This window comes from Danio rerio, chromosome 3, assembly GCF_049306965.1.
Source record: "Danio rerio strain Tuebingen ecotype United States chromosome 3, GRCz12tu, whole genome shotgun sequence".
In the NCBI taxonomy this organism is placed as follows: domain Eukaryota; kingdom Metazoa; phylum Chordata; class Actinopteri; order Cypriniformes; family Danionidae; genus Danio; species Danio rerio.
In genome coordinates this window covers 23,975,897-23,999,082 of record NC_133178.1, presented here as the reverse complement: position 1 = coordinate 23,999,082, position 23,186 = coordinate 23,975,897, and the positions used below count along the sequence as shown (strand labels likewise).

Genomic DNA, 23,186 nt, shown 5'->3' with positions numbered 1-23,186 from the left:
TTTTGTACCCAAAAAGAATTATACGCCCTAAACTATAGATGCAAACTATATATATATATATATATATATATATATATATATATATATATATATATATATATATATATATATATATATATATATACCTTAAAAAGTATGTTTTGTACATTTTTCCAATATAATTTTTTTTCATTACAAGGACTTCAACAACTTAAAAAAAATGTGCGTTTAACTCTACAGTTTAGCATTGTGACTTTTATTGACATTTTAGTATTTTGATCCAGTACATTGGATGAGATCATTTGAACAGCAGAAAAAGTACTGGAAGCCTATTTATGCAGTTTTTGTATTATTTATATAATCAACTACTAAAAATGTCAGAAAGTTTCTTTTAAAAAAATGTTCAGCATCATATCGTTGAAAGAGATTATAAGGTCCAATAATAATGCAATTTAAAAGCATAAATAAATAAAAAACACATATGAATCACACTTTACAACTGTTAATTAATGGAATTATTATTATTATTATTATTAGTAGTAGTAGTAGTAATAGTAGTAGTAGTAGTTGTTGTATTATTATTAGTATTACTATTAGTATTAATTTAGAATGTTTAAGACCAACAAAACAGCATAAGACTGGTTCTATACTTTTAGCATGTTTTATTTAATGCTGCTTGTATTTGATAGAAAAATGTAACTAGTTATATTTTGAAATATTATTTCAATTTAAAACTACAGTTTTCTAGTTATTTTTAAACTGCTATTTTGTTCTGTGATTTAAAGTATGATTAATACAGTGTCATGTGGTCCTTCAGAAATCATTATAAGCAGATTTGCAGCTGTTACACAATGTAAATATCATTTTAAATGTACAGCATATTTGCCAACCTCTTTGTTAATAATTGAAAGAGAAGATGATTCATTATATGATCACACAATGCCCTTTGTACCACATTAAACTCTGCTTAAACATTGTGTTTGAGGAAATCAATTGTAGTTTAGCAACAGTTCCCCTTTGTCCTGTTGAATATTAACACTTGGAATGTGATAAGAGGAAAAACATGAATTGTTCACTTTTTTATTCCTCAGTTAAGGAATTGAATGGAGAGTCTGATGTCAGTAGATCTGTAGTCACATGAAGCTGCTGCTAGTTATTTTTCAGTTTTCATTGTGGCCTTAAGGAGATGAAGAATTGCAAATCATATGTTACCAAATGTTTAAGAACTGTCAATTTAATAAAGCTATAAAAATGCAGAATTGAAAAAAATCAGACTCCACAATTAAGGCTTGTTATGTTGACTTAGTTGGTTCTTTTTAGTTTATAATATTTTATTATTCTTAGTCCATAAAAGAAATCTATTTTTTTAGTGTGTGTGTGTGTGTGTGTGTGTGTGTGTGTGTGTGTGTGTGTGTGTGTGTGTGTGGTTGATTAGGAAGGTTTAAAGTCTAGGGTAGCTAAAGTTTAGAGCATTCATTCATTTTCCTCCAGCTTAGTCTCTGATTTATCAGAGGTCGCCACAACGGAATAACCACCAACTATTTCAGCATATGGTTTACGCTTAGTAAGAGCTTGATTAGCTAGCCCAGGTGTGTCTGATTGGGGTTGTAACTAAACTTTGCAGGACACCGGCCCTCCAGGACTGAGTGTGGACACCCCTGCTTTAAGCAGTGGATGCCAGCTGCAACCTAGTACTGGTGAACACCATACACTCTCGCATTCACACACTACGGCCATTTTAGTGTATTCAATTCACCTATAGCGCATGTCTTTGGACTTTGGAGTAACTGGAGCACCCGGAGGAAACCCATGCGAACACGGGGAGAACATGCAAACTTCACACTGAAATGCCAACTGACCCAGTCAAGGCTCGAACCAGCAACCTTCTTGCTGGGAGGTGACAGTGCTAACCACTGAGCCACGGGGTCCCCAAGTTTATTTTGCATTTATTTGTTTATTTTTTTCATCTGTTTTTAGAGAATGTTTGTCATTCTATTTGCTATGATTGGCAATGGGTTTGGGTTTAGTTTTTGTATTTGCTGAAATGTTAAATAATCTTTTTTTCTGATGAAAGACTATGATATAGAGAATTTTACCCGGGCTGTTTACTTAGAACAGGAGTGTCCAAGCTAAGTCCCTGAGGGTCAGTGTCCTGCATAGATTAGCTCCAACTTGCTTCAACACACCTGCCAGGAAGATTCTAGTATACCTAGTAAGAGCTTAGTTTGCTGGTTTGGGTGTGTTTTAATTAGGGTTGGAGCTAAACTCTCCAGGACACTGGCCCTCCAGGACCCCCCAGGACCGACTTTGGACAGCCTGACTTAGAACAATTTAATAACAATAGAAAATGTTTGCATTTTAGTGGAAAATTGCTTATTTTCATAAAATAGAAGTAATTGTCCTGTTTTTAGCTCCTTGTTAGACCTCAGCCTTTGAACAGTCATGTTGCATTATAAACTCAAAAGAAATACACACATTGTTTTGATTGGCTGACCGTTTTTCCTAGTTTTGCATCTTTTAATTTGGATCTTTTTGAAAATACAGCGATGAATTGTGCCTCGTTTTTAAATGAATTTACTGCATCACACATGTCAAACTCAGTACCTTGAGGGCCACAGCTCTGCACAATTTAGTTTCAACTCTAATTAAACACACCTGATCAAACTAATTAAGTCATTCCGGCTTGTTTGAAACCTCCAGGTAAGTGTGTTAAAGCAGGGTTGGAACTAAACTGTGCAGAACTGCCGCCCTCCAGGAACTGAGTTTGACACCCCTGCATTGATTTAAAGGACCAAGTTCTTCCATCAATTAAAAAATTATCTGCTGATTTAGACGAGGAGTTACAATTAGTAGTAAAGGGGGTACAGAATAAGATGGTTTTAAATTTGTCAAAAATCAAAAGTATTGTTTGGATCAAACTTTTAAATTTAAATGTAAACCACAATTAAATGTGCCTGTTATGAGTGTGCTTTTGAACAGGTAGAGGAAATTAGGCTTCAAGTAAAGACGTGGATAAATTACAGTCCAGAATCGAGTGGCATGACTAGTTGTACGCTGCAATAGAAGGGTTAATATTATGAAAATGCATAAAACTTTAGGGTTGTTGGTTATTGGTGAAAAATGGGGTAATTGTTTCTTTGTTGTTTTATAAGAAATATTTCTGTCTCAAGAGTTCTTAGTATATTGTAATGTTAACTTTTGTATAGTAATGCTAATTATGATTTAACTAGTCAACACCAGGCATCAATTTTTGTCTTTTCTGTTTCAAAAACTAATGCAAAGCAATGGACTGTAATGTAAAGAGAAATGAAAACATGGAATGAATTGTCATCAGACTTTACATGCTTTGTAACAAGTAAAATGAGGTTTCAAAAAATTGTAAATATTTATTGGCACAGTATTAAGTGGATTGTTGATCTGGATGTTATGTATGAATTTGGGGTTTTTATGTTTTTGTATTGGTCTTTATTATTTTAGATTAATGTAATTTTGGTTTGTGTTTGACGGACCCCAGTAAGAATAGCCACTACCTTGGGAGTGGCAAATTGGGATCCTGATAAATTCATAAATGTGGGCTGGATTCAGAAAGAAGGCAATGTATTTACTGTATTTTTCCATGGTATTGTTTTCAAAGATCATCTTGTTTTAAATGAAATCTTAATTTCTATATGTAAATCAATGGGTGTGGCTAAACAGGCAGTAATGTAGAAGGTCAGAGTTTAACTTATTCAGATATGTCTAGTGAGAATAATACGAAGGCACATTTATAAAACGTATGTATTTTAAAACTTTCTAAACAACTGTAAAGCAATCTATAAAGAATGTAGGCCTAACTGCAAATGTATATTTGTCTTTTTTTATAGCATGGAGTATAATATAATAAAAAAAGCTCAAAACGGTGTTGGAAACAAGTGCTGATGTTGCAGGATACCATCAGGGTAGTTTGTCCATAGCCTAATGCTTCAGCTCTTGTGTTTGCATTTAGGATCCAAAAGTCGTAAAAGTTCTATTGTCTTGTAAAATCTGATTGAACAAAACATATACGTGTAATCATCTGTGTCTGAACACAGAGCTTAATACAATCATAAACTTTATGGGAAAAACCCATGGGAATTTTATCGAGGGAAGCAGTGTTATGCTAGCAGCTGATTAGCCTACAAGGTGACATCGTATTTTCTCCACTCTATAAAGAGACACTTTTTCTACAAGCTGTCATTGTGGGAGACCGGCATCAATATAAAATGTTTTCAGACTAAAAGTTTTGATTTCTCAAACTTACTAAATGTTTTTATAGCATAATGACCTTTTATATTTTGATTTCTCAGCGAAGGAACCCTTGAGTCAGAGTTGGATCTTTTGAAGCTTAACGTTGACATTGACAAACACTGACATCTCTGAGAGTTCCTCTTTTCATAGCTGATTTAAAAGTGTCATATTCAGATTCAACTATATTTTCATGGCATGTAAAAGAAATCTGCATTGACAAATCATCAGTAACACTATATATTCAATAAACGTGCATAACATTTGCAAATAAATGTTGGGAATGGAAGGTATGCTAATTAGTACAGAGTGTGAACAGGGTCAGGACATGTCAAGCTTTAGGGTCAAGGTGTGAACTTACAAATTTACTTAGATCCACGTTAGATAAAGTTAAGTCACCCTTTGAGTGTTTATAACACTTTTACCATAGTGTTTTTTCACTCTACATCTCTATTTACAGCAAGTGAATGTGTTGAAATGAGGCTAGATGTGTCTATAGATTATTTTCAACATTTATTTGTTTTTGTTTTTTTTTTGTTTTTATTTTAGTTTTTAGTTATTTTTGTTGACTGCATTTAACTCGAATCAGCATTTTAAATTGCATTCAAATAAAGTGTCCATTCATTGGTCAAACTACAGCCTACACATTGTACCAGTTTGAACTTTTTTTCTTCAACCGTGACATTCAAAGTCTGTTAACCAGCATGTCTAAAGCACGAGGTAAACAAGAGTCAAATGAACAGTTCTGTGAGATCCAAAATATAGGTAATATGTAAAAGATGATGGATAGACAGGATAGTCTTGTTTATGCTGAAACATTTCCCTCATTTTTTGCATACCTTGTGTGAACAAGGAAGGAAACCACTTTGTTTCGTGTCTTTTCAAAATGTTGTCCAGTGTCTGTCCTTCTGCTGTAGATCCCCTGTTTATCAAAGTACATACATGGCACATTAAACTAACAAAAGATAGATTATTTAGGGAGGTTCTGAATTAATGTATAACCTGTGCATTGTTTCTTTCTGAAAAGCTTTGAAGGCTCAGTGGCCATGCATGACTGCCTGCGTCACAAAACTGCTCCTTTTTTGTCTCCCTACATCTCCTGTTTAATACAGGGAACACACTGCCATTGTTGTAATCCTTTTTGAAAACATTGTGGCCAATCAAACACAGCCTGGAGCGTTCATATCAAAGTCAATGTCAGCTTTATTGTCAGTTCATTCACATGTACAGGACATACAGAGAACCGAAATTGTATTACTCTCAGACTCTAGTTGCATAATAGATAACCCTTATGTGCTGTTGGGGATGTTTTCATTCACCCTGGGGTGATTTTTGAGTCTTCATTTGGCCATAACTTTCTCTGTGTTTCAGCTAGAAGAATGATTTTTGGTGACACCTTATATTGACACATATTTTGGGAAAATGCTTTTGAATTTTTTAAACTTAACAATACACTCTGGGCAAATTGACTACCCTTTTGTTTTGTTAGAGATGAAAACATTCACTGACTTAAACTGTTGTAAAAATGCATCAGATAATTATTTTCTTAAATTTTTTTTGCATAAATCTGTTAAACAACCTCAGTACTGATCAAAATTACTAAAGGCTTTTAAAAGTTACAGGATTTTAAGTCTTTAATTGGCAAATTTATAAATGATGTCACTTATTTAGTGAAGAAAAGCACACAAACTGACGTATTTTCAATAAAGTAACTGTGGACTGGTGACACAGTTTCGCAGTAGGTAGTGCTGTTGCCTCACAGCAAGAAGGTCGCTGGTTCGATCCTCAGCTCAGTTGGCGTTTCTGTGTGGACTTTGCATGTTCTCAGTTGTGGGTTTCCTACAGGTGCTCTGGTTTACCCCACAGTCAAAAGACATGCAGTACAGGTGAATTGGGTAGGCTAACTTTTTTTTTTTTTATCTTTTAACTTTTATCTTTTAAGTCTTGGACATGTGAAACAACATTGGCTGTAATGCATTGTTTTTGATTGACTTTTTTCTCCTTAATTTACTGTTGGTGGTGATTTTTGCCCCATTGACTTCTATTATAACTACATTTTTTTTTTTACAAAACCATGACATTTTATGATCAGGCATTTTTGATTGTTGGTGGTTTTCCCTGTTGGGAGAAGATAAAACTTGTCATTTTTACTGTTGATCATCAGTTGGCAACATTAGACCTGTAGATAGGCCTGTGCAAATAAAAGCTTAGTTCCTGGATTTTATAAGAAGTGCAACAGCAAATTTAAGTGTGTGAGTGACGTTTTGCTAGGTCTGGACAATTAATAAAAAAATAATCAAAATCAACATTGAGAGCCTATAATTGATCAAAAATTTCCAGGTCAGTTATTTCAATTACTTTCCCTACCGCGTGTGGAGTCACGTGATGTGACCCATCTCTGTTAATATCAAGCGCTAACGTATTGGTCCAGAGCAGCATTCATGAGGTCAATACCCCTCACTGTGACTGACTCCGACATGAAACCTAACAAAAAAGCATGCTGATTTATATTATATTTATACTTGTATAAGTATTTTATATTTATATATTTAGATAATATTTATACTTTTGCATCCACTTTGCAACATTTGCTTCAAATAACATCTCTAGTCAAGCCTTACTCTAGTCAAGCACTACACTGATGATGATTGGAAGCTGCGCCAGAGATGCTGTGAGGCATATTTTCTATTACTTTTAAAAATCTTTCTTACATTAAAATATTTGTTTACTGAAGATGCAAAAAATGCTCTGTTTTATTATAATGTTAAAAAATAAAATATTATTTACACTATATACAGGGGTTATTTTATTTAGAAGAGATACTGCTTATTTTCTACTTTTATTATAAAAAACATAAAATATTTTATTTTGTTTTCAAAAGTGCAGCAAGTTATTAATTTTCACTTTTTGATAAGAAAATACTGGCTGTTGGTTTTAGGCAATGTGGGTTGTAATTTCAGTTGTTCAACGTTGATCAATATATAAACATAGACAGTAGATGGTGTGGGGTTTCCATCAATTATTTTAAAATCAAGTAATGCACCCTTAATTCAAAGTGAGAATTTTTACTGTACAAAACTTGTTTGTGAACTATGAAGGCAAAAAATAAACTAATCGTTCATTATTCATAATCAAATCAAAATGTTCAATAAATCTTAGGCCAAATCGCCCAGCCCTACCTTTTGCGCACTTACCTTGATGTGTCTGAGAAAATCAAAATATTCATCTCGGCTCCCAGAACTACATGGAGTAAACAAAAACAAAGACTTTATGTATTTATGCACCATCAAATGTGGTTTTAATGGAAGCCAATTGGGCAAATACAGCCACCAACAGTTAATTAACGAGAAACAATGAAAATCTAACAATGCATTAAAGCCAATGTTGTTACTAATAGTTCACATGTCCAAAAAGGTAAAAGGTAAAACAAAATCCAGTCCACAATTACTTTTTATATTAAAAATACGTCTTTTTGTGTTTATTTAATTTTTTTTTCAGTGACATCATTTATGAATTTGGCAAAAAAAGAGTTAAAATCTTGTTATTTTTAAAAACATCTAGTAGTTTTAATCAGGACTGTGGTTGATTTTTCTTTTTCTATAAATCTGTTTAAAATATTTAACTTATGCATTTTTACAGCAGTTAAATTCAGTGGATGTTTTCATCCCTAACATAACAAAAGGGTATTACATCTAAAATAATGCATCAGAGATAATATTTTGACAAAAAGTCGAATAAAAAATAAAATAAAAATGACAATAATTACAATTACACATATAATCTTAAAAATAATTATATTCAATAGAATTAATGATTCAGCAATGGAAAAGGCTGCCTTCCACACGATTGCTTCATGTTGTCCCAACACAAATCGATTAAGTTAACCTAATTATTTTTTACAAATATGGTAACAATGTAAGTGGATTTTAACATAAAACAATTAAGCTGTCAAAAAACCTTAAGACCTGTGTTTAAAAGCTTTTAAACAGCTTTTAAATAAGTAGTTTGAACACACAGCAAGTGTTTGTAGAGCATGTGTGGGTCGTGAGTCAGTGTTTTTGTTGTTTGTGTTTTGCACTCACGGAATTTACTTTAGAATGAGGAAACAATGCTGTCTGAGGCTCAATGTACAGCATCACATTACCTTGCTAATGTTTTACAAAATAGCAAAAATGTGGATGTGTTTTACACCCCATAAGAAAAAGCAATGTTTTATGTGCTGTGTATTATGTGTTATATATTTTCCAAACAAAACATACATAAGGATGAAAAAGAAGGTCCTTGTGAATGTTGGTATGTTTTTCAAGGTGTGCTGATTGAACTTAGAGATATGATTAGTCACAAGGAATTTAAAAGCGTTCTTCTCAAGGCTGTGGCAAAGCTTTTGATTAAACAAATACACATGATGTCGCATTAGATCAACAGAATGTTTTTTCTTTTCTTTTAATATTCGTCAGCTTTGTTTAACCTGTAGCTCTAGTTAATACTTTATGAATGTTTTGGACTAGATGGAGTCTCATAAATAATATACATAAATAAACACAGCTGTTTAGTGGAGACCATAGAAATGAGTGATTGGTGGTGTGAACTGAATCCTATCTGTCATAGAATTGTCTGTGACATCAAAGAAAAAAATTAAATAAATAAAGAGAATAATCCTAAATAAATGTGCACAGGCTAAAAGGTTCATTAATTTAAATGGTGTCAAAAAAGAGCAAAAATTCTCCTTTCTAGGCATCTATTTAAAAAATGTTTATGCTGGTCTCACCCTTGTGTTGCACACCATTAAGCCTGGTTTATACTCACCGCACCCACACAAAAGCATAGGTGTGTGTGACACAAAAGCCATCATTGTCATCATCATCATCAACAGTCATGCGTTGCCCTATATTTTCCATTGTCTAGTCAAACTTATTCATTTACATGATTTAACTCTAATCTTCGAGCTTTTGTGTGTTGTCTGGTGAGAAATAAAAGCATTAGGGCCTTATTTTACTTCATTTGGTCTTTATTGTACCATTGTCAGTTAAAGTGCATATATTTGTGAAGACGATGAACATGATGATTTTAGTTTATGAATTACGTTTTTTTTTTTTACCCCACATTTTGTTTTGTAAAATCAAAGAAATTCATATAGTTTAGATCCAAATAAATGTGAGAATATGGTGAGGAGATAATAAATAAATATCCATTTATGTACCAGGCTTGCCTGATCAGAAATATAAATTAATAGCTTAAAAAATGAGCCAACGATAAATGTTTTATTAATCAGAAAAACAACCATGAAAGAGTTTTTACAATATATTTTTTAAGAATTAGTTTTATAAATATTTATGATTAATATTTATCTATATTTAATATGTTTTTATAATAATAATGATAATAATAATAGTAATAATAATATAATAATAATTATATAATAAATAATTATATAATAATAATGCTAATTATTATTATAATATAATAATAATAATAATAATAATAATAATTATTATTATTAAGTGTATCACTGTGTATTACTTTTGGTCTTCACTTGGGTATGTTTGACGTCAAAGTAAGGTACGTTTAGCTAGTGTGAATGTGTCTTTTGAACTGCACCCACGAATCTTACCTGAGTCCACCTGAGGTGGTCTTGGGTACAGTTCCTGCGAACTCTGGTCCAGTTCACTTCTGACATGAGTGCAATCATACCAAATAATGGAAGTGAACCACCAACTGTACAACAAACTTTAGTTTTTAAAACGTTCGTTCGTGTGTAAGTCTGTGTATCACTTTCTTTGGTGATAAGCGGGACTGACCAAGTGCAAAAAGTGTTAATGTCTGCTTGTCTTTACCAAAAACGACTTCTGTAGACATTGCGTGATGTTCTGAACGATTTTAATATATTTTTATTTGTGGCAGATAGACGCATAGTGGCTCTCTGTATTTGTTTTTGATAACACAAGCAAAAGATTCTGTAAAGCAGAATGACAGTTATATGCGGACGTCTCCATTTTAGCGCTTTGCTTTCATAGCCTTCACCTAGAAACAGCTGTACACTAAACAGCAGCTTGATGATGCAAAGAGAAGGAAAAAAGACTGTGTGAACACAAACCAACCGAGGGGGGACAATCGAATCGGAACAGGCATAAAAGCAAACCTTCTTACTTTCTTCTGTTGAACACAAAAGAATATATCTGGAAGAAAACTGAAATTGTGCAACCATTGGAAGTCAATTGTTCCAGGTTTCCAACATTTTTTTTTAAATATCTGCTTTTGTGTTCAACAAAAAAAACTCATTACTCATTACAAACAAAGGGCGAGTAAACAATGACATCAGAATTTTCATTTTTGGATGAACTATCCCTAAGTGATTTCATTAATTCCTTTGTTAGGTGTGTTTATGATGTGCACTAACAACAAATGTCCTTCAAATTGACACACATTCTAATTAGTTTATATAAATTCAATTTTCGCCATGGTTTCCTCATGAGTGTTATTCGAAGTCACTCCCTGTCATTTTAAAGATCAGTTGAATGGCAAGTCATGTCAGATAGCCTCATACCTTTGGCAATGTGTGCATGCAGGCAGCAGATATGGCCCACATCACCCTCTGTTTATCAGCCTGCATTAACTTAAAGAAACATATTCTAGCTTACAGATCAACCACGGTCACTGCACACTCCAACCTCCCCTTGCTCTTATGTAAATGGCCTCCCTCCAGAAGCCTTAGGTTGGTAAATAAGTGTTGCATTTTACTATCACAAAGAAGCACAAGAAAACTTTCCAAAACCTTTCTTAGACGGATCCTTTTAATCGCATGTATGAATCCCCAGCTGTATCCTGCTTAAAAATGTTTCCAATTCTAGTTTGTAGTTTTTCAGCATCTGAAACTTAGTATTACTTGCACTTCTCTTAATCATTTGCCTCTTAAGACGAATCACTCCTATTTCCTCATTTGTAAGTTGCTCTGGATGAAAGCATCTGCTAAAATACATTTAAATGTCAATGTAAAGTAGATCGAAAGTACATGCAAGTAAGACTGAACAATGGTGAAGCTGAAGTTTCAATTAGTTTGCTATGCAGGGTCACACTTTATTTTAAAGAGGACCTATGCCCTGTTTTGATGTAAAACAAGTCTGATGTTTGTAGAATGTGTATGTAAAGTTTCAACCCAAAATACCTTACAGATAATGCTTCAGAATTCTTTGAGACTTCCCCTTTAAGGCTTTGATTTAAACTGTGCTGTTTTGACTGTCTCTTTAAATTCAGATGAGATTGTACTACCTCTTTCCAAAAGAGAGTGGAGCTATAAAAGCCCATGGGTGTTTCTCAGTTTTTATAATGCTAAGAAAGTACTTGTGTTCTTGTAGAGACTGGTATTGGCAAGTTACCTCAGAAGAATGAACTTGGGAGACCACAAGAACACAGAACGTGTCCTCTGAGAAATGCAAGCTGCATTCATCCTGTGGTATTCACGTGTTTTAAATGGAAATTTAAACATTACAGCATTCACATTCATGCATTCATTCATTTTTTTGTCGGCTTAGTCCCTTTATTAATCTGGGGTCGCCACAGCAGAATAAACCACCAACTTATCCAGCAAGATTTTATGCAGCGGATGCCCTTCCAGCCGCAACACATCTCTGGGAAACATCCACACATACATTCACACACACACTCATTCACTACGAACAATTTAGCCTACCCAATTCAGCTGTACCACATGTCTTTGGACTGTGGAGGAAACCGGAGCACCCGGAGGAAACCTACGCGATGGCAGGGAGAACATGCAAACTCCACACAGAAGCGCCAACTGAGCCGAGGTTCGAAGCAGCGACCTTCTTGCTGTGAGGCGACAGCACTACCTACTGCGCCACTGCCTTGCCTACAGCATTCACATGACGATTTATAGTTTTTCCCCTTTTCACAATATATACTACGCATAAAGACCCTACAATTGTTGCACAATAAAAATAAAACAAATTTTAATGCCAATTTCATCAAATAAACTCCCTTAAAATGGTTATGCCTTAATTAAGATTGTAATTTTTACTTTTACCATCTCATTTAGGGAAAGTCCTGAGAAAAATAAATTCTATATCTGAACATTAACAGTAAATCTATGTAAAATGCTGCATTTCCCACCTCCTTTATTTAGCCGCGATGACTTCTGGGACTTCTTGAGTGAATTCTGCATCGACGCATCCTCCATTCTTAAGTTTTGAAGTTGAACTTTGGTGGTTAATGATGACGTTAAATAAGAAAACGAGGATGCAAGAATGCTGAAGAACAAATGTTCAGTCTATGTGTCACCATTGTGGCAGAATCAAAAGTCTAATGGCAGATGGGAACTTCTCAGTCAATGCGGTTTATGCTAATGATTTTCTGCTCTGATGACATGTAAAAAGTGTTTCTGCAGACTGTTTTTATGAAGTGTGATTGCAAAAAATAGAATTAATTAATTAATTGTGGAATCTTGTTGTCTTTAACTGTATCCTGTATTTTCCCTCAGTATGCTTACACAATTTAAAGTGCTCGAGTCAGTTTTTCCATCTAACTTTTCTTATGGTTGCTAATATTACATAACACTGCCCATCTATTTATAAAAACTAGCCACAGTTAGGTTGAAATACTTATGGATTCTTTCAGAATCCTAGTCTAAAATTTGTGATCACTGGTTTGACATGTTCACTGACAGCCACTTAAAGGCCATTGCAGACACTTTCCTGCATTGTGACTTTAGCTACAACAAATGTCATACCAAGAACTAATAGGAGCGTCAAATCTGATGACGCAATTAGCGTGATCACTGCAAACCACAGTGGGGAAGTCTCTAAACCTTTTTTGCTTTCTCATTCTAATGCATGTTGTTAGTAAAATTATTGCTGCAGATAGTGAATGTTGCGAGGTATTATTTCAGAAAACTGGTTATAAGTGGGTCATGGATGGTTTACATCAGACTGGATGGATTTTCTTGAGCGTCTTGATTGTCTTTTGATCCAACATTTTGACAGCTAATATGTTACCGTTTGACGTAGGAATCATGCTTACGCAGTCTGACATGCTACACTTCTATGGAGTTGTATTAGGCAGGCTTGAGACAACAGCATTTTGCTGAGAGATAAGAATCCTGGCAGGATGTCAACATGACGCCAGATTGACATTGTGAGACAAATGTCGTGGGTGGTTGCATTTTTATTGGAAATGAAAGTCAGGTTGATGTGAGAAGCCGACGTCAATGTTCAACATCGGACAGACATTGCATTTTGATTACTTTCCAACCTAAAAACAACAAAATGTCAACATTTACTTGTATCACAGCTTGATGTTATGTGGACAATACCAATAGGACATCTATCAGAAGTTGGACTTTGGTGGCCATACCTGACGAATAAGTGTCAGTATTTGATGTCAATATGGCGTTTGCTTAAGATGTTGAGTTGATTGTTGAATTTTGGTCACTTTCCAACACAACCTGAAATCAACCAAATATCAACATCATTTTACATTGTTATTGGACATCAAAATAACATTTTCCATAGACACTGGTGAACTAAATCTAACCAAATATTAACATCTTATGATGTTGTGTGTCTGCTGGGTTATGATTAAGAACTAAATTGTGTTGAATTAGATATTACAGTAACCACAACCATGATCCAGTGCAAAAAGAGATCACAGAGTGCCATTGTGTTTATTACTAATGGAAGTTTGTTGCTGTTTAATTCTGCTATTTGTTGTTTTGAAGTGAAGTTTATTTCTAAACTAATTTCAAGAGGATCAAGTGCTTATGATGAAACACAGCTAGTCATGCATTAGGCAATTCATGATACACCAATCAGACGATTCCTAAGTCACTATACTGATGACCCAATAGTTAGCACTGATGCCTCACAGCAAGAACTGGTTCTAGTCCTTACCAAGCCAGCTGATGTTTGTGTGGAGTTTTCACATTCTCCCCGTGCTCATGTGGGTTTCCCCCGGGTCTCCTGGTTTCCTCCCACCGTCCAAAAATATGCGACTTAAGTTGACTAATCCAAATCAGCACTTTAGACATGCTCCTAGAAAGTAGTTATCTTTTAAGAGAAATCACTATCTGTTCATTAACTAGTACAGCAGGGGAGTTTCGAGATCTACCTGAGCTCAATCTCCCCTCTCGCCCTGCAACGAAAGGGAGCCCTTGGCTCGAGGATCTTATGAGCTCAGGGCTCTCTCCAGGGACAGCATGCCAAACAAGCTTCATTATCAATCATCAGCTAAATGTGAACTCTTAGGGTGCTTTCACACCTACACTTTTGTTTCGGAACGTTTCTCGTTTGCCCAGTTAGCGCGGTTCGATTGGCATATGTGAACAGGGCAATCGCGCTCTGTTCCGCGCCAAAGTAATCGCTCCGAGATCGCTTGAATGAGGTGGTCTCGGCTCGATTGAAACGAACCCTGGAGCGGTTCGATTGCAGTGAGAAAGCGATCCGATCCGAGCGCGGTTATATCACAGTGTTTTATGGATATGTAATAGGCTTACGGCTATATGAAGAGAGAATTATGAGTAGGGCGGGAAGTTTTGCGAGTCTCTGGATGCCCGCGAACGAGGGATGATCTCCCGGTAATCTCGCGTCTCTCTCCCAGTCATCAAATAGGCATCGTCGCGCACCCTTCTCACCCCTCCCCACCGTGTCTCTCCTCAGACACGTCACGCGCGCACCCTGTCAATCACCACCAAACCACCACCTCTCCTGACAGCTTAGCGGGACGCTGCAAAATAAACCCTGACACTCTGACCAATGTAAGGAGAGTTTACTCGCACGTCACTTGTTTTAGCTCTTTTGGTCCGATTAGAAACTTTGCAGTGTGAAAGCGAACCGCTCCAAGAGCAAAGAGCAACAATGTAACAATTTTAATCTCTGTTTCGGAACAACTGAATCGATTCACAGGTGTGAAAGCACCCTAAATCTGAGAAGATGCTTTGGTTGCCAGATGATTCTAGGTAACATGATTCTGAGTGAAGTGGAAAAATCTGCACAGTCACTAAACTGGATGAGCTTTATGAGTTTAAATAATTAGGGGTCCAAGCATGGAAGACTTGTTAATACTCATATTACTTTTTTAAAAAGAGCTTTGCCTAATGTGGTATCTGTATCACAAGGCATTAATCACACAATGAATGTGGTTTATGGTTGTCGAATGATTGATCACATTAACACCATGCCAAGTTTTTGATGTCAGGTTGATTTGGCATATTTAAACCAGTTCTTCGAGATAAGTTTGAAGTATTTTCAACTCCAGTCACCCAGTGGCATGTGCGTGGACTGGCTTCCAGTCTTATTTCATTTATTGTTTTCAATGAACTAACAGAATTTCTCTCTGTGTTACAGGATGAGAGTAAAGAGGCATAAGGTCTTCCTGGTGTGCTTACTGGGGATTTGTGTGGTTTCCTTCCTTCATTACTACACAGCCCTGCACAATATTTCTCTGCTGCAGGAGATCTCCTCTCCATCCAGCCATTTGAAGACTCTGAAGATGTTGAGAGGTTTCCTCTGGAACTTTCCAACTGATGACATCCCCTTCAAGCAAGACCGTCAGAAATCCAGCCATCAGAAGGTAGAGCTGAGTTCTGCTACCTGACCTGACAAACCAATAGTCATGGTTGGGATTAGTTATTTATTTTAACCTTTTGTTTTATACATGATGTACTTTAACACTCCATCAGGTGGCTTTCTGAACATGAGCACCTTTCTAATTTTATGGTTTGTTTCAAAGTTGACACTTGGTCCATACAGTTTTGAAATTGTATTTCTTTTCCTCCTAAAAGGATTTTGTCGACCTGCCAGATCTTCCAGATGCCAAACAGGTCGTCACAAACCTTCACAAGCAGATCTTTGAGCTTCGTGATGATTCTACACCATTTTTTACCCACACCGAGTCTGGAGCATTGTGCTTCCATGAGGGGACGGATCTGGCTGCACTTGCATCTCAAGGCAGGTTACTGAAACATTATGAGGAGAGAACCCCCCTCAAAGATGATTTAATCAAATCAGGCAAGAAGGACGTTCGGTGTCCCTGTCGTCAGGGTTGGCATGGCCCTCAATGTGGCATACCTACTGTTGTGTATCATTCCAATCTCCCATCAAAGTCGAAAGTCACACCCAGAAAAATTCCACGTCGGGTCATCAATGCCATTAACATCAACCACGAGTTTGACCTCCTGCACACGCGCTTCCATGAACTCGCAGATGTCGTGGACACATTTTTGGTTTGCGAATCCAATTTTACAGCTTATGGAGACGCAAGACCTTTGTACTTAAAGCATCTGATCCTAAATGGAACATTTGATTACATTAAGCACAAGATTCTTTATATCTTCTTGGACCATTTTCCTGATGGTGGCCGCATGGATGGCTGGATTGCGGATGATTACCTGCGCACATATTTGACCAAAAATGGAATGGCAAGGATTCAGGGCCTCAAACCAGATGATGTGTTCATCTTGAACGATGCAGATGAAATTCCTTCACGAGATGGAATTCTGTTCCTTAAACTCTACGATGGATGGACTGAACCGGTCGGGATCCATTTGCGTAAATCCTTATATGGGTTTTTCTGGAGACAGTATGGAACGCTTAACGTCTTATCCGCTTGCACGGCAGCTATGCTTTTTAAGGTTTACAAGGGTGATGGGATTTATCTTCGACGCCGGTCATATTATACCATGTCGGGATTTCGGGAGTACGAAAATTCTACGGGACGTATTTTGATTCCATGGGCCATCGGAAGCCCTGTTCATTATGCTGGATGGCACTGTTCTTGGTGTTTCAAACCAGAAGGGATTTATTACAAACTAGTATCAGCCCAGAATGGAGACTTTCCACGTTGGGGGGATTATGGGGAGAAACGGAAGTTAAGTTATATTAAAGACTTAATACGCACAGGGGGTTGGTTTGATGGGTCTGAACCAGACTACCCACCAACAGACCCCAAAGAGCATATGTATGCTCCCAAATACCTGCTGGACAACTATGACAAATATCACTACTTGCTGGAAAACCCATATGCAAAAGGCAAACGTTAATAGATACAGGGGTGATTCAAATGGGTGGTTTTAAGACCATGCTATATTTTGCATACAGCTCATGAGATGTGCACAACTTTCCTATTTTTCACTGCGAGTACAAAGTGCAACAGTCCTCAAGATAGTGGCCATCAGTCAGGCATAGAGCTTCAGACTGTCACCGGGACTGGAAACCACTGTGCAGGGATGTGTAAATGTTCATTTCATATCCCTTCTATAAGTTTATTCACAATAAGTTCCTTATGTTATGATGCTGTTCAAAAAGTCTATGCTTCAAATGTAGCATTTTGTTTATCCTGAGAAGTGCCTTTTACAGTGTAAAAAAATTGTACAATGTACCGATTGATCGACTGATGAAACATTGATAAAAAAAAAATCAGAATAATGTTCAGTACATAACTCCATCAGCCGTTTTGAAAATATGTAATATTGATAAATTGCAAGTCTTTGTGCAGACGGTATGTCTATTCCTCACAAGCCTTGTTTTTACCTGTGTTAAACTGTGTCTTTTGCTATGAAGGAATATTTTCATAGTTCCTATAACTTTTAAAAACTTTTTAAAATAGGAACTGTTAATTATTTTAGGAATTACCCAAGTATCTATAAGAAGTACCAGGGGTGTACATGAAAACTACTGTTTACTTTTTCTCTGTGGTAACAATTTTTAGCACTTACAACTAAGCATGGGCCAGAATAAGATTCTGGCGGTATGATGACCTTGGAAAAAATATCATGGTGTCACAGTATGTAGATAACTGGTCTAAAATATATACTTTTTAAATGTCTTGGTAAAAAACTTTTTTCCCTATTGAAAATAATATATTTTATTTTGAGAAACATTTATAATATTTTGTAACATGTCAGGCTAAATAATTGAAATGAATCATTGACTTCTACTGTCTTCATTAGTTTCAAAAACAGATTTTTTTTACTATTTAAAATGAAAACTTTGGAGATCTTTTCTGCTGAAGATACTGCTGTGTAAAAAAAAACTCTTACACATAACTTAGGAAAAGTATAACAGAAAATTTTGACCGTTTTGAAACCTTGACTCTTCCAAAACGTGGTCTATCTTGAATTCGGTTATTATCCCATGCCTACTTACAACTATGGTACTAGATTTAATCTGATAGCTCTCCTATTTGCTGTTTTTGTCTCGTAACTTTTATTATATAACAACAACAAGCTTGAGTTATGGTGTCATTATGGTCATGATTTTTGCAAACATGACTAAGACTTACTTGAGTCTAAGGTACACAACGCTTAAACATTTGCTTAGGATTTATTTTGCACTGTTAACTATTATGAAATGGACTATAAAAACAATACAAGCCCATGTTGATATTGGATATCCTCAGTGTTATTCTAATAAAGCACAAAGACAAATTCCATGCTTAAAACTATTAATCAGAAAAAGACTGGAGAAGCTCTGTGAAGGCTATGTGTTCAACGGATGCTATGCTAACAAACGCAAAAATATTTAGCTATGCTTTGGGCTTAAGCAGAGTTTAATTAAAAAATTAAAATTTCTTCATTTACTTACACTTGAGCGGTTATAAATGTTTAGGAAATTTTTAGGAACTTTTCTCTGTTAAACACTAAACTAAGCTAAACTTCTACTTTTCTGAAGAATGTTGACAAATAGCAGCTTTTCTTTTGGAGATTCTTCAGTGTTCAACGTTTAACAGAAAAAAAGGAACTTAAATAAGTTTTCATCTGGTTCGGACCAAGTGAAGAATGACAGAATTTTCATTTTTGGTTGAACTGTGCCTAGTATTTAGTGATTGGTGGTGAACAATGAAGGGCACCTCAAGTTGTTGTGCTTCATGACCCAATGATTAAAGCCATGCAGATATAATAACAAGGAAAATCAACATATTTGAAATTTAAATGTATGACTTTCTCAAGACTATGCAAAAGGATTTAGGCACTTTGTGACTAATATGATTTTTTTATATATATTTAAAAAAACGAGAAAGAAAAAAACTGTGTTCTTCACCAGGTTTCACTCCTATTACCATAAAATCTCCATAACTTAAAGGGACTTGATGGTTTGATACGAAAGCTATATCCTTATAGATATTTATTGGTTCCATAAACTGGTGGTTTATGTTTTTATAATGCAAATCTGCCTGGAATATTTGTTATGTCAGGACTGACTTGTTTGGAACATTATTTGCATGATATTGTAATTAGAAAATGTGGTGACAAACAAATGAAAAGGTCTAAAAAATAGACACCGCAGTCTGTGTTTTTAAACTAAACAAGGTGTATAAACTGCTACTTTAGTGAAAAAATGCATCACTTACTGTTGTCTTACGATATTTATCCAGGAGCATAACTGGAGTATAACAAACTTGTTATACTTCAAAGAACACGCTTCCCTTGGAAATGTGCATTTTACAAGTCTGCTAGACTTTTTTTTTTTTTTTTATCAATTGCTTGTTCTGGCTGGGTCACATTAAGCTTAGCTTAGCATACTGAATTAAATCAGATCTGACTGTTTGTATTTTGCTCAAATATATCCTAAAGGTGTTTTGAGAATTTTCCTGTTTACAGCTTGAGTTTTCTGTTATTATTATTATTATTATTATTATTAATAATAATAATAATAATAATGAATTGTTGAATTGAATTGTTAATTGTTGAGTTGAATTGTTATTGGTAAAATCTGATTCAATTCATTATGCTAAGCTATAAGTGACCTCGTCAAAACAAGAAATTGGTTAAATTGATTCAAAAATGGTTCAAATCTACTGTTTGACTAGTAGAATTGTAAAATCTTGTTTCCTAATGATAAAACTTGTAAGATTTGTGCTAAAAACACAGCCATATCACCCTGCAGCTCACTAAAGCTAAGCAGGGTTGAGCCTGGTCAGTTCCTGGATGGGAGACCACATGGGAAAACAAGGTTTCTGTTAGAAGTGGTGTTAGAGAGACTATAGCAAGGGGTGGCCTATGCCTATGATCTGTGTGAGTCCAAATGCCACAGTAAAGTGAAGGGGACACTATACTGTCAGTGGGCTCTTAAACCAAAAACCAAGGTCCTGACTCTCTGTGGTCATAAAAAATACTATGGCACTTCTCGTAAAGAGTAGGGGTGTAACTTCAGTGTCCTGGACGAATTTCCTTCACCAGCCTTTACCGGTCATGGCCTCCCAATCATCCCTATCCACCAAATTGGCTATATCAATGTCTTTCCACTCTACCAATAGCTGGTGTGTGGTTAGCACACTGGCGCCGTTGTCCTGTGGCTGCTGTTGCATCATCCGAGTGGATGCTGCACACTGTTGGTGGTGTGGAGAGACCCCCCTCATGATTGTGAAGCGCTTTCAGTGTATGTCTACACACAATAAATGCCCTATATTAATACATATTACATTATATATAAACACACATTAAAAAAAGATAAATGATGTCTTGTTTCTACCTTTTTTACTAGATGATAAACACAAGACACGGAATTAAGTATTGGACATATATAAATGTTTTTAACTCCATAAAGGACAATACTGTGCCTGTAATGCCACTTTCACAGTCCGCTGAACTATGATGGCCTGTCACAGCATGTAAAGATGTAAGATCTATACTGATGGTGCTCATGTTTCAAGGCTTTCACTGGGTCCGTCATGCTCTGTGTGCTTGAATGCAGATATGTTCGGCTTTCAGACATCAGGATCTCTGATGTGGGTCTTGTAGATGAGCGTTGAAACCGGAACTCTTTAGTCAGGAAGTTAGCAAGAGCCTGTTTGTGTGTCAGCGAAGTTAGCAGCAAAAGGAAAGAAGTTATAAGATAACATACATTCATAGTCAAATATATAAATAGGAAGTAGTATCAAGTAGGACACTCAAAAAAGCTTTCAAGCCTTCAATGTTAAGGGAATTAAGCATGAATATGTCATATTTTAAGCTTGCTGATGTAGTGGGTGCTGTAACCCAATCAAGTTACTTTAGACTCATTGTATACTTTTTTTGTAGAAGTAGTTCATACTCTCTGGTGATCAAACCCATGACTTTGGTGATGTTTGAAACTTTTCCTTTTATTAAATTAAATATATTTAACCTTCATCTTGATAATTCTGGTCATTGTGGCCAGAGAAAAAGTGTTCACATAGCCTAGGCTACAGTCAACATTTGAAGTGGATCAAAACCTTTCACCAAAGCTATCCTAAAACAGACTTTTGTCCCAAAGACTACTGTTTTATGTAGTCTATAATAGATTTTCTGTCGAACAAATAAATGAAAAACATACTAATTTTAAACTTTGGTTGGCTATAAATATGTAAATAAATGTTTATTTGTTCCACAGATAATCTGTGTTGAGTTTTGTGGCCCCCTCTAGCGGAAGAATCTATGAAGTGCAAGTTTAAATGATTTATTTTCTTCACATAATATGTTTGAATATTCACGAAAAAATTGCTGAAATTGTCTTATTTTCTACATATAAACAAATATCAGATGTTTCGATGTAAAAACGTCTCCAAAAATGTATAGGCTATAGAAATTAGCTATGTGCACAGCTAGTTTTTTTCAGCCTTTGATGAACTTTAAAAAACTTTAAGTGATTATTTTCAATTTCATACGGTTTCTTTTACAGCATTGATGTTGTAATGTAATTCACATATAATCAGTTGCATATACTTGAGCATCTATTTGGCTGTTAAAGCGTAAAAAGAAACGAAAGACCATTTAAATGCATGCGCCCTCATTAGCAACAGGCTAGCACAGAAATTCCATTGAAAATACTGAGGTAAAATTGGTTTCTATATTTTAAAGACATGGCGGCTCAAAAATATAATTCAATGCAGTGCTTCTTGTTTAGCCTGATACCCACTTTATATCGTATTTCAGCCAAGCAGTGAATATCATTGATTTTTATAGAAATCAGATCTTAAACGCAGTGATTTAGTATGGGATGATAATGCACCGGAAGCCCTGAGGCTGGCTGACTGAAATGAAAAGTCTGTATGCATATACCCCATTAACTCACTAGTCTTTCTAGGAGTCCTTTTGACCTGTGACAGACACTTTAGAATCCAGAAGGCAGGATGAAGGTTACAAACAACTCACTAAACATTGGGTCAGTTCATGTGTAAAAACAAAGCCTTTTTTCGATCCAAGCCTGAGAAAGGAATTGTTTCCTAACGTGCCAGAAACATTAAAAGGTTTATACTGGATTGTGCTGGATTGTGACCAGCTCTAGTTGCTCAGTCGCTGGGTGGGTGGTTTCTTTCTATGGGATCATAAGGCAACAGTGTGTCTGTTCATTCGAAACCCTCACAGGACTAGAGAGACGAAATCAAATCTCAGCTGCTTTGTCTTATTCTACATTTTATGTGACAGACATGAACCTTGTAACCTGCCCAGTTATGAGAATCACAGAGTGGTTTCCTGATTTTTACTAAGCACATAGTTGTTTTGTACAGGAATTCTTTAGTTTACAATTAGTTTTGTGCACATTTTTCTTTTAAATCCTTTTGTATCATGTTTGATTATAGATGTGTTGTTGCTGAACTGCTTGTTTTATGCTTTGTCATGTGGTTTTTATATGACTACAGAGAAATGAATCGTTTACATAATATGTGAGAAATATGTTTTTGCAGGGCCAATGTGCTAAACTGTTGCACTATTGCAAAACTCCTTTAGAGAAATTAAAAGCCATAATCTTTACAACAGAATGCTGATGATCAGTAGGTCAGATGCTTGACTGTACCAGCTCATCAAATACAACAGTTTAATATATGTTTGAGTGTTACTCAATTATGATTGTTTTATGCTTTAATGATTGCCATGCAATTGATGATATTTGAATTTTAATTAAACTAATGCAATGAGACAGGTCTTTTTCTGTTTATGGGGTTTCACGGGAATGTGGTTCCTTTTACTCGACTAAGAA

The 23,186-nt window shown here is 35.5% G+C and overlaps 1 protein-coding gene across 1 annotated transcript in view; it reads left to right on the top strand.

The window, feature by feature from the left end:
* Positions 1-19,862, top strand: part of mgat3a (beta-1,4-mannosyl-glycoprotein 4-beta-N-acetylglucosaminyltransferase a) — a 33,464-nt gene extending 13,602 nt beyond the window's left edge. Inside the window, exons 2-3 of the mRNA NM_001020649.2 lie at positions 15,597-15,822; positions 16,034-19,862. Of these exons, the coding sequence (NP_001018485.2) occupies positions 15,598-15,822; positions 16,034-17,290 (1,482 nt within the window). The 5' untranslated portion in view covers position 15,597 and the 3' untranslated portion in view covers positions 17,291-19,862. The remainder of the gene's footprint in view (positions 1-15,596; positions 15,823-16,033) is intronic.
* Positions 19,863-23,186: the final 3,324 nt, after the last annotated feature.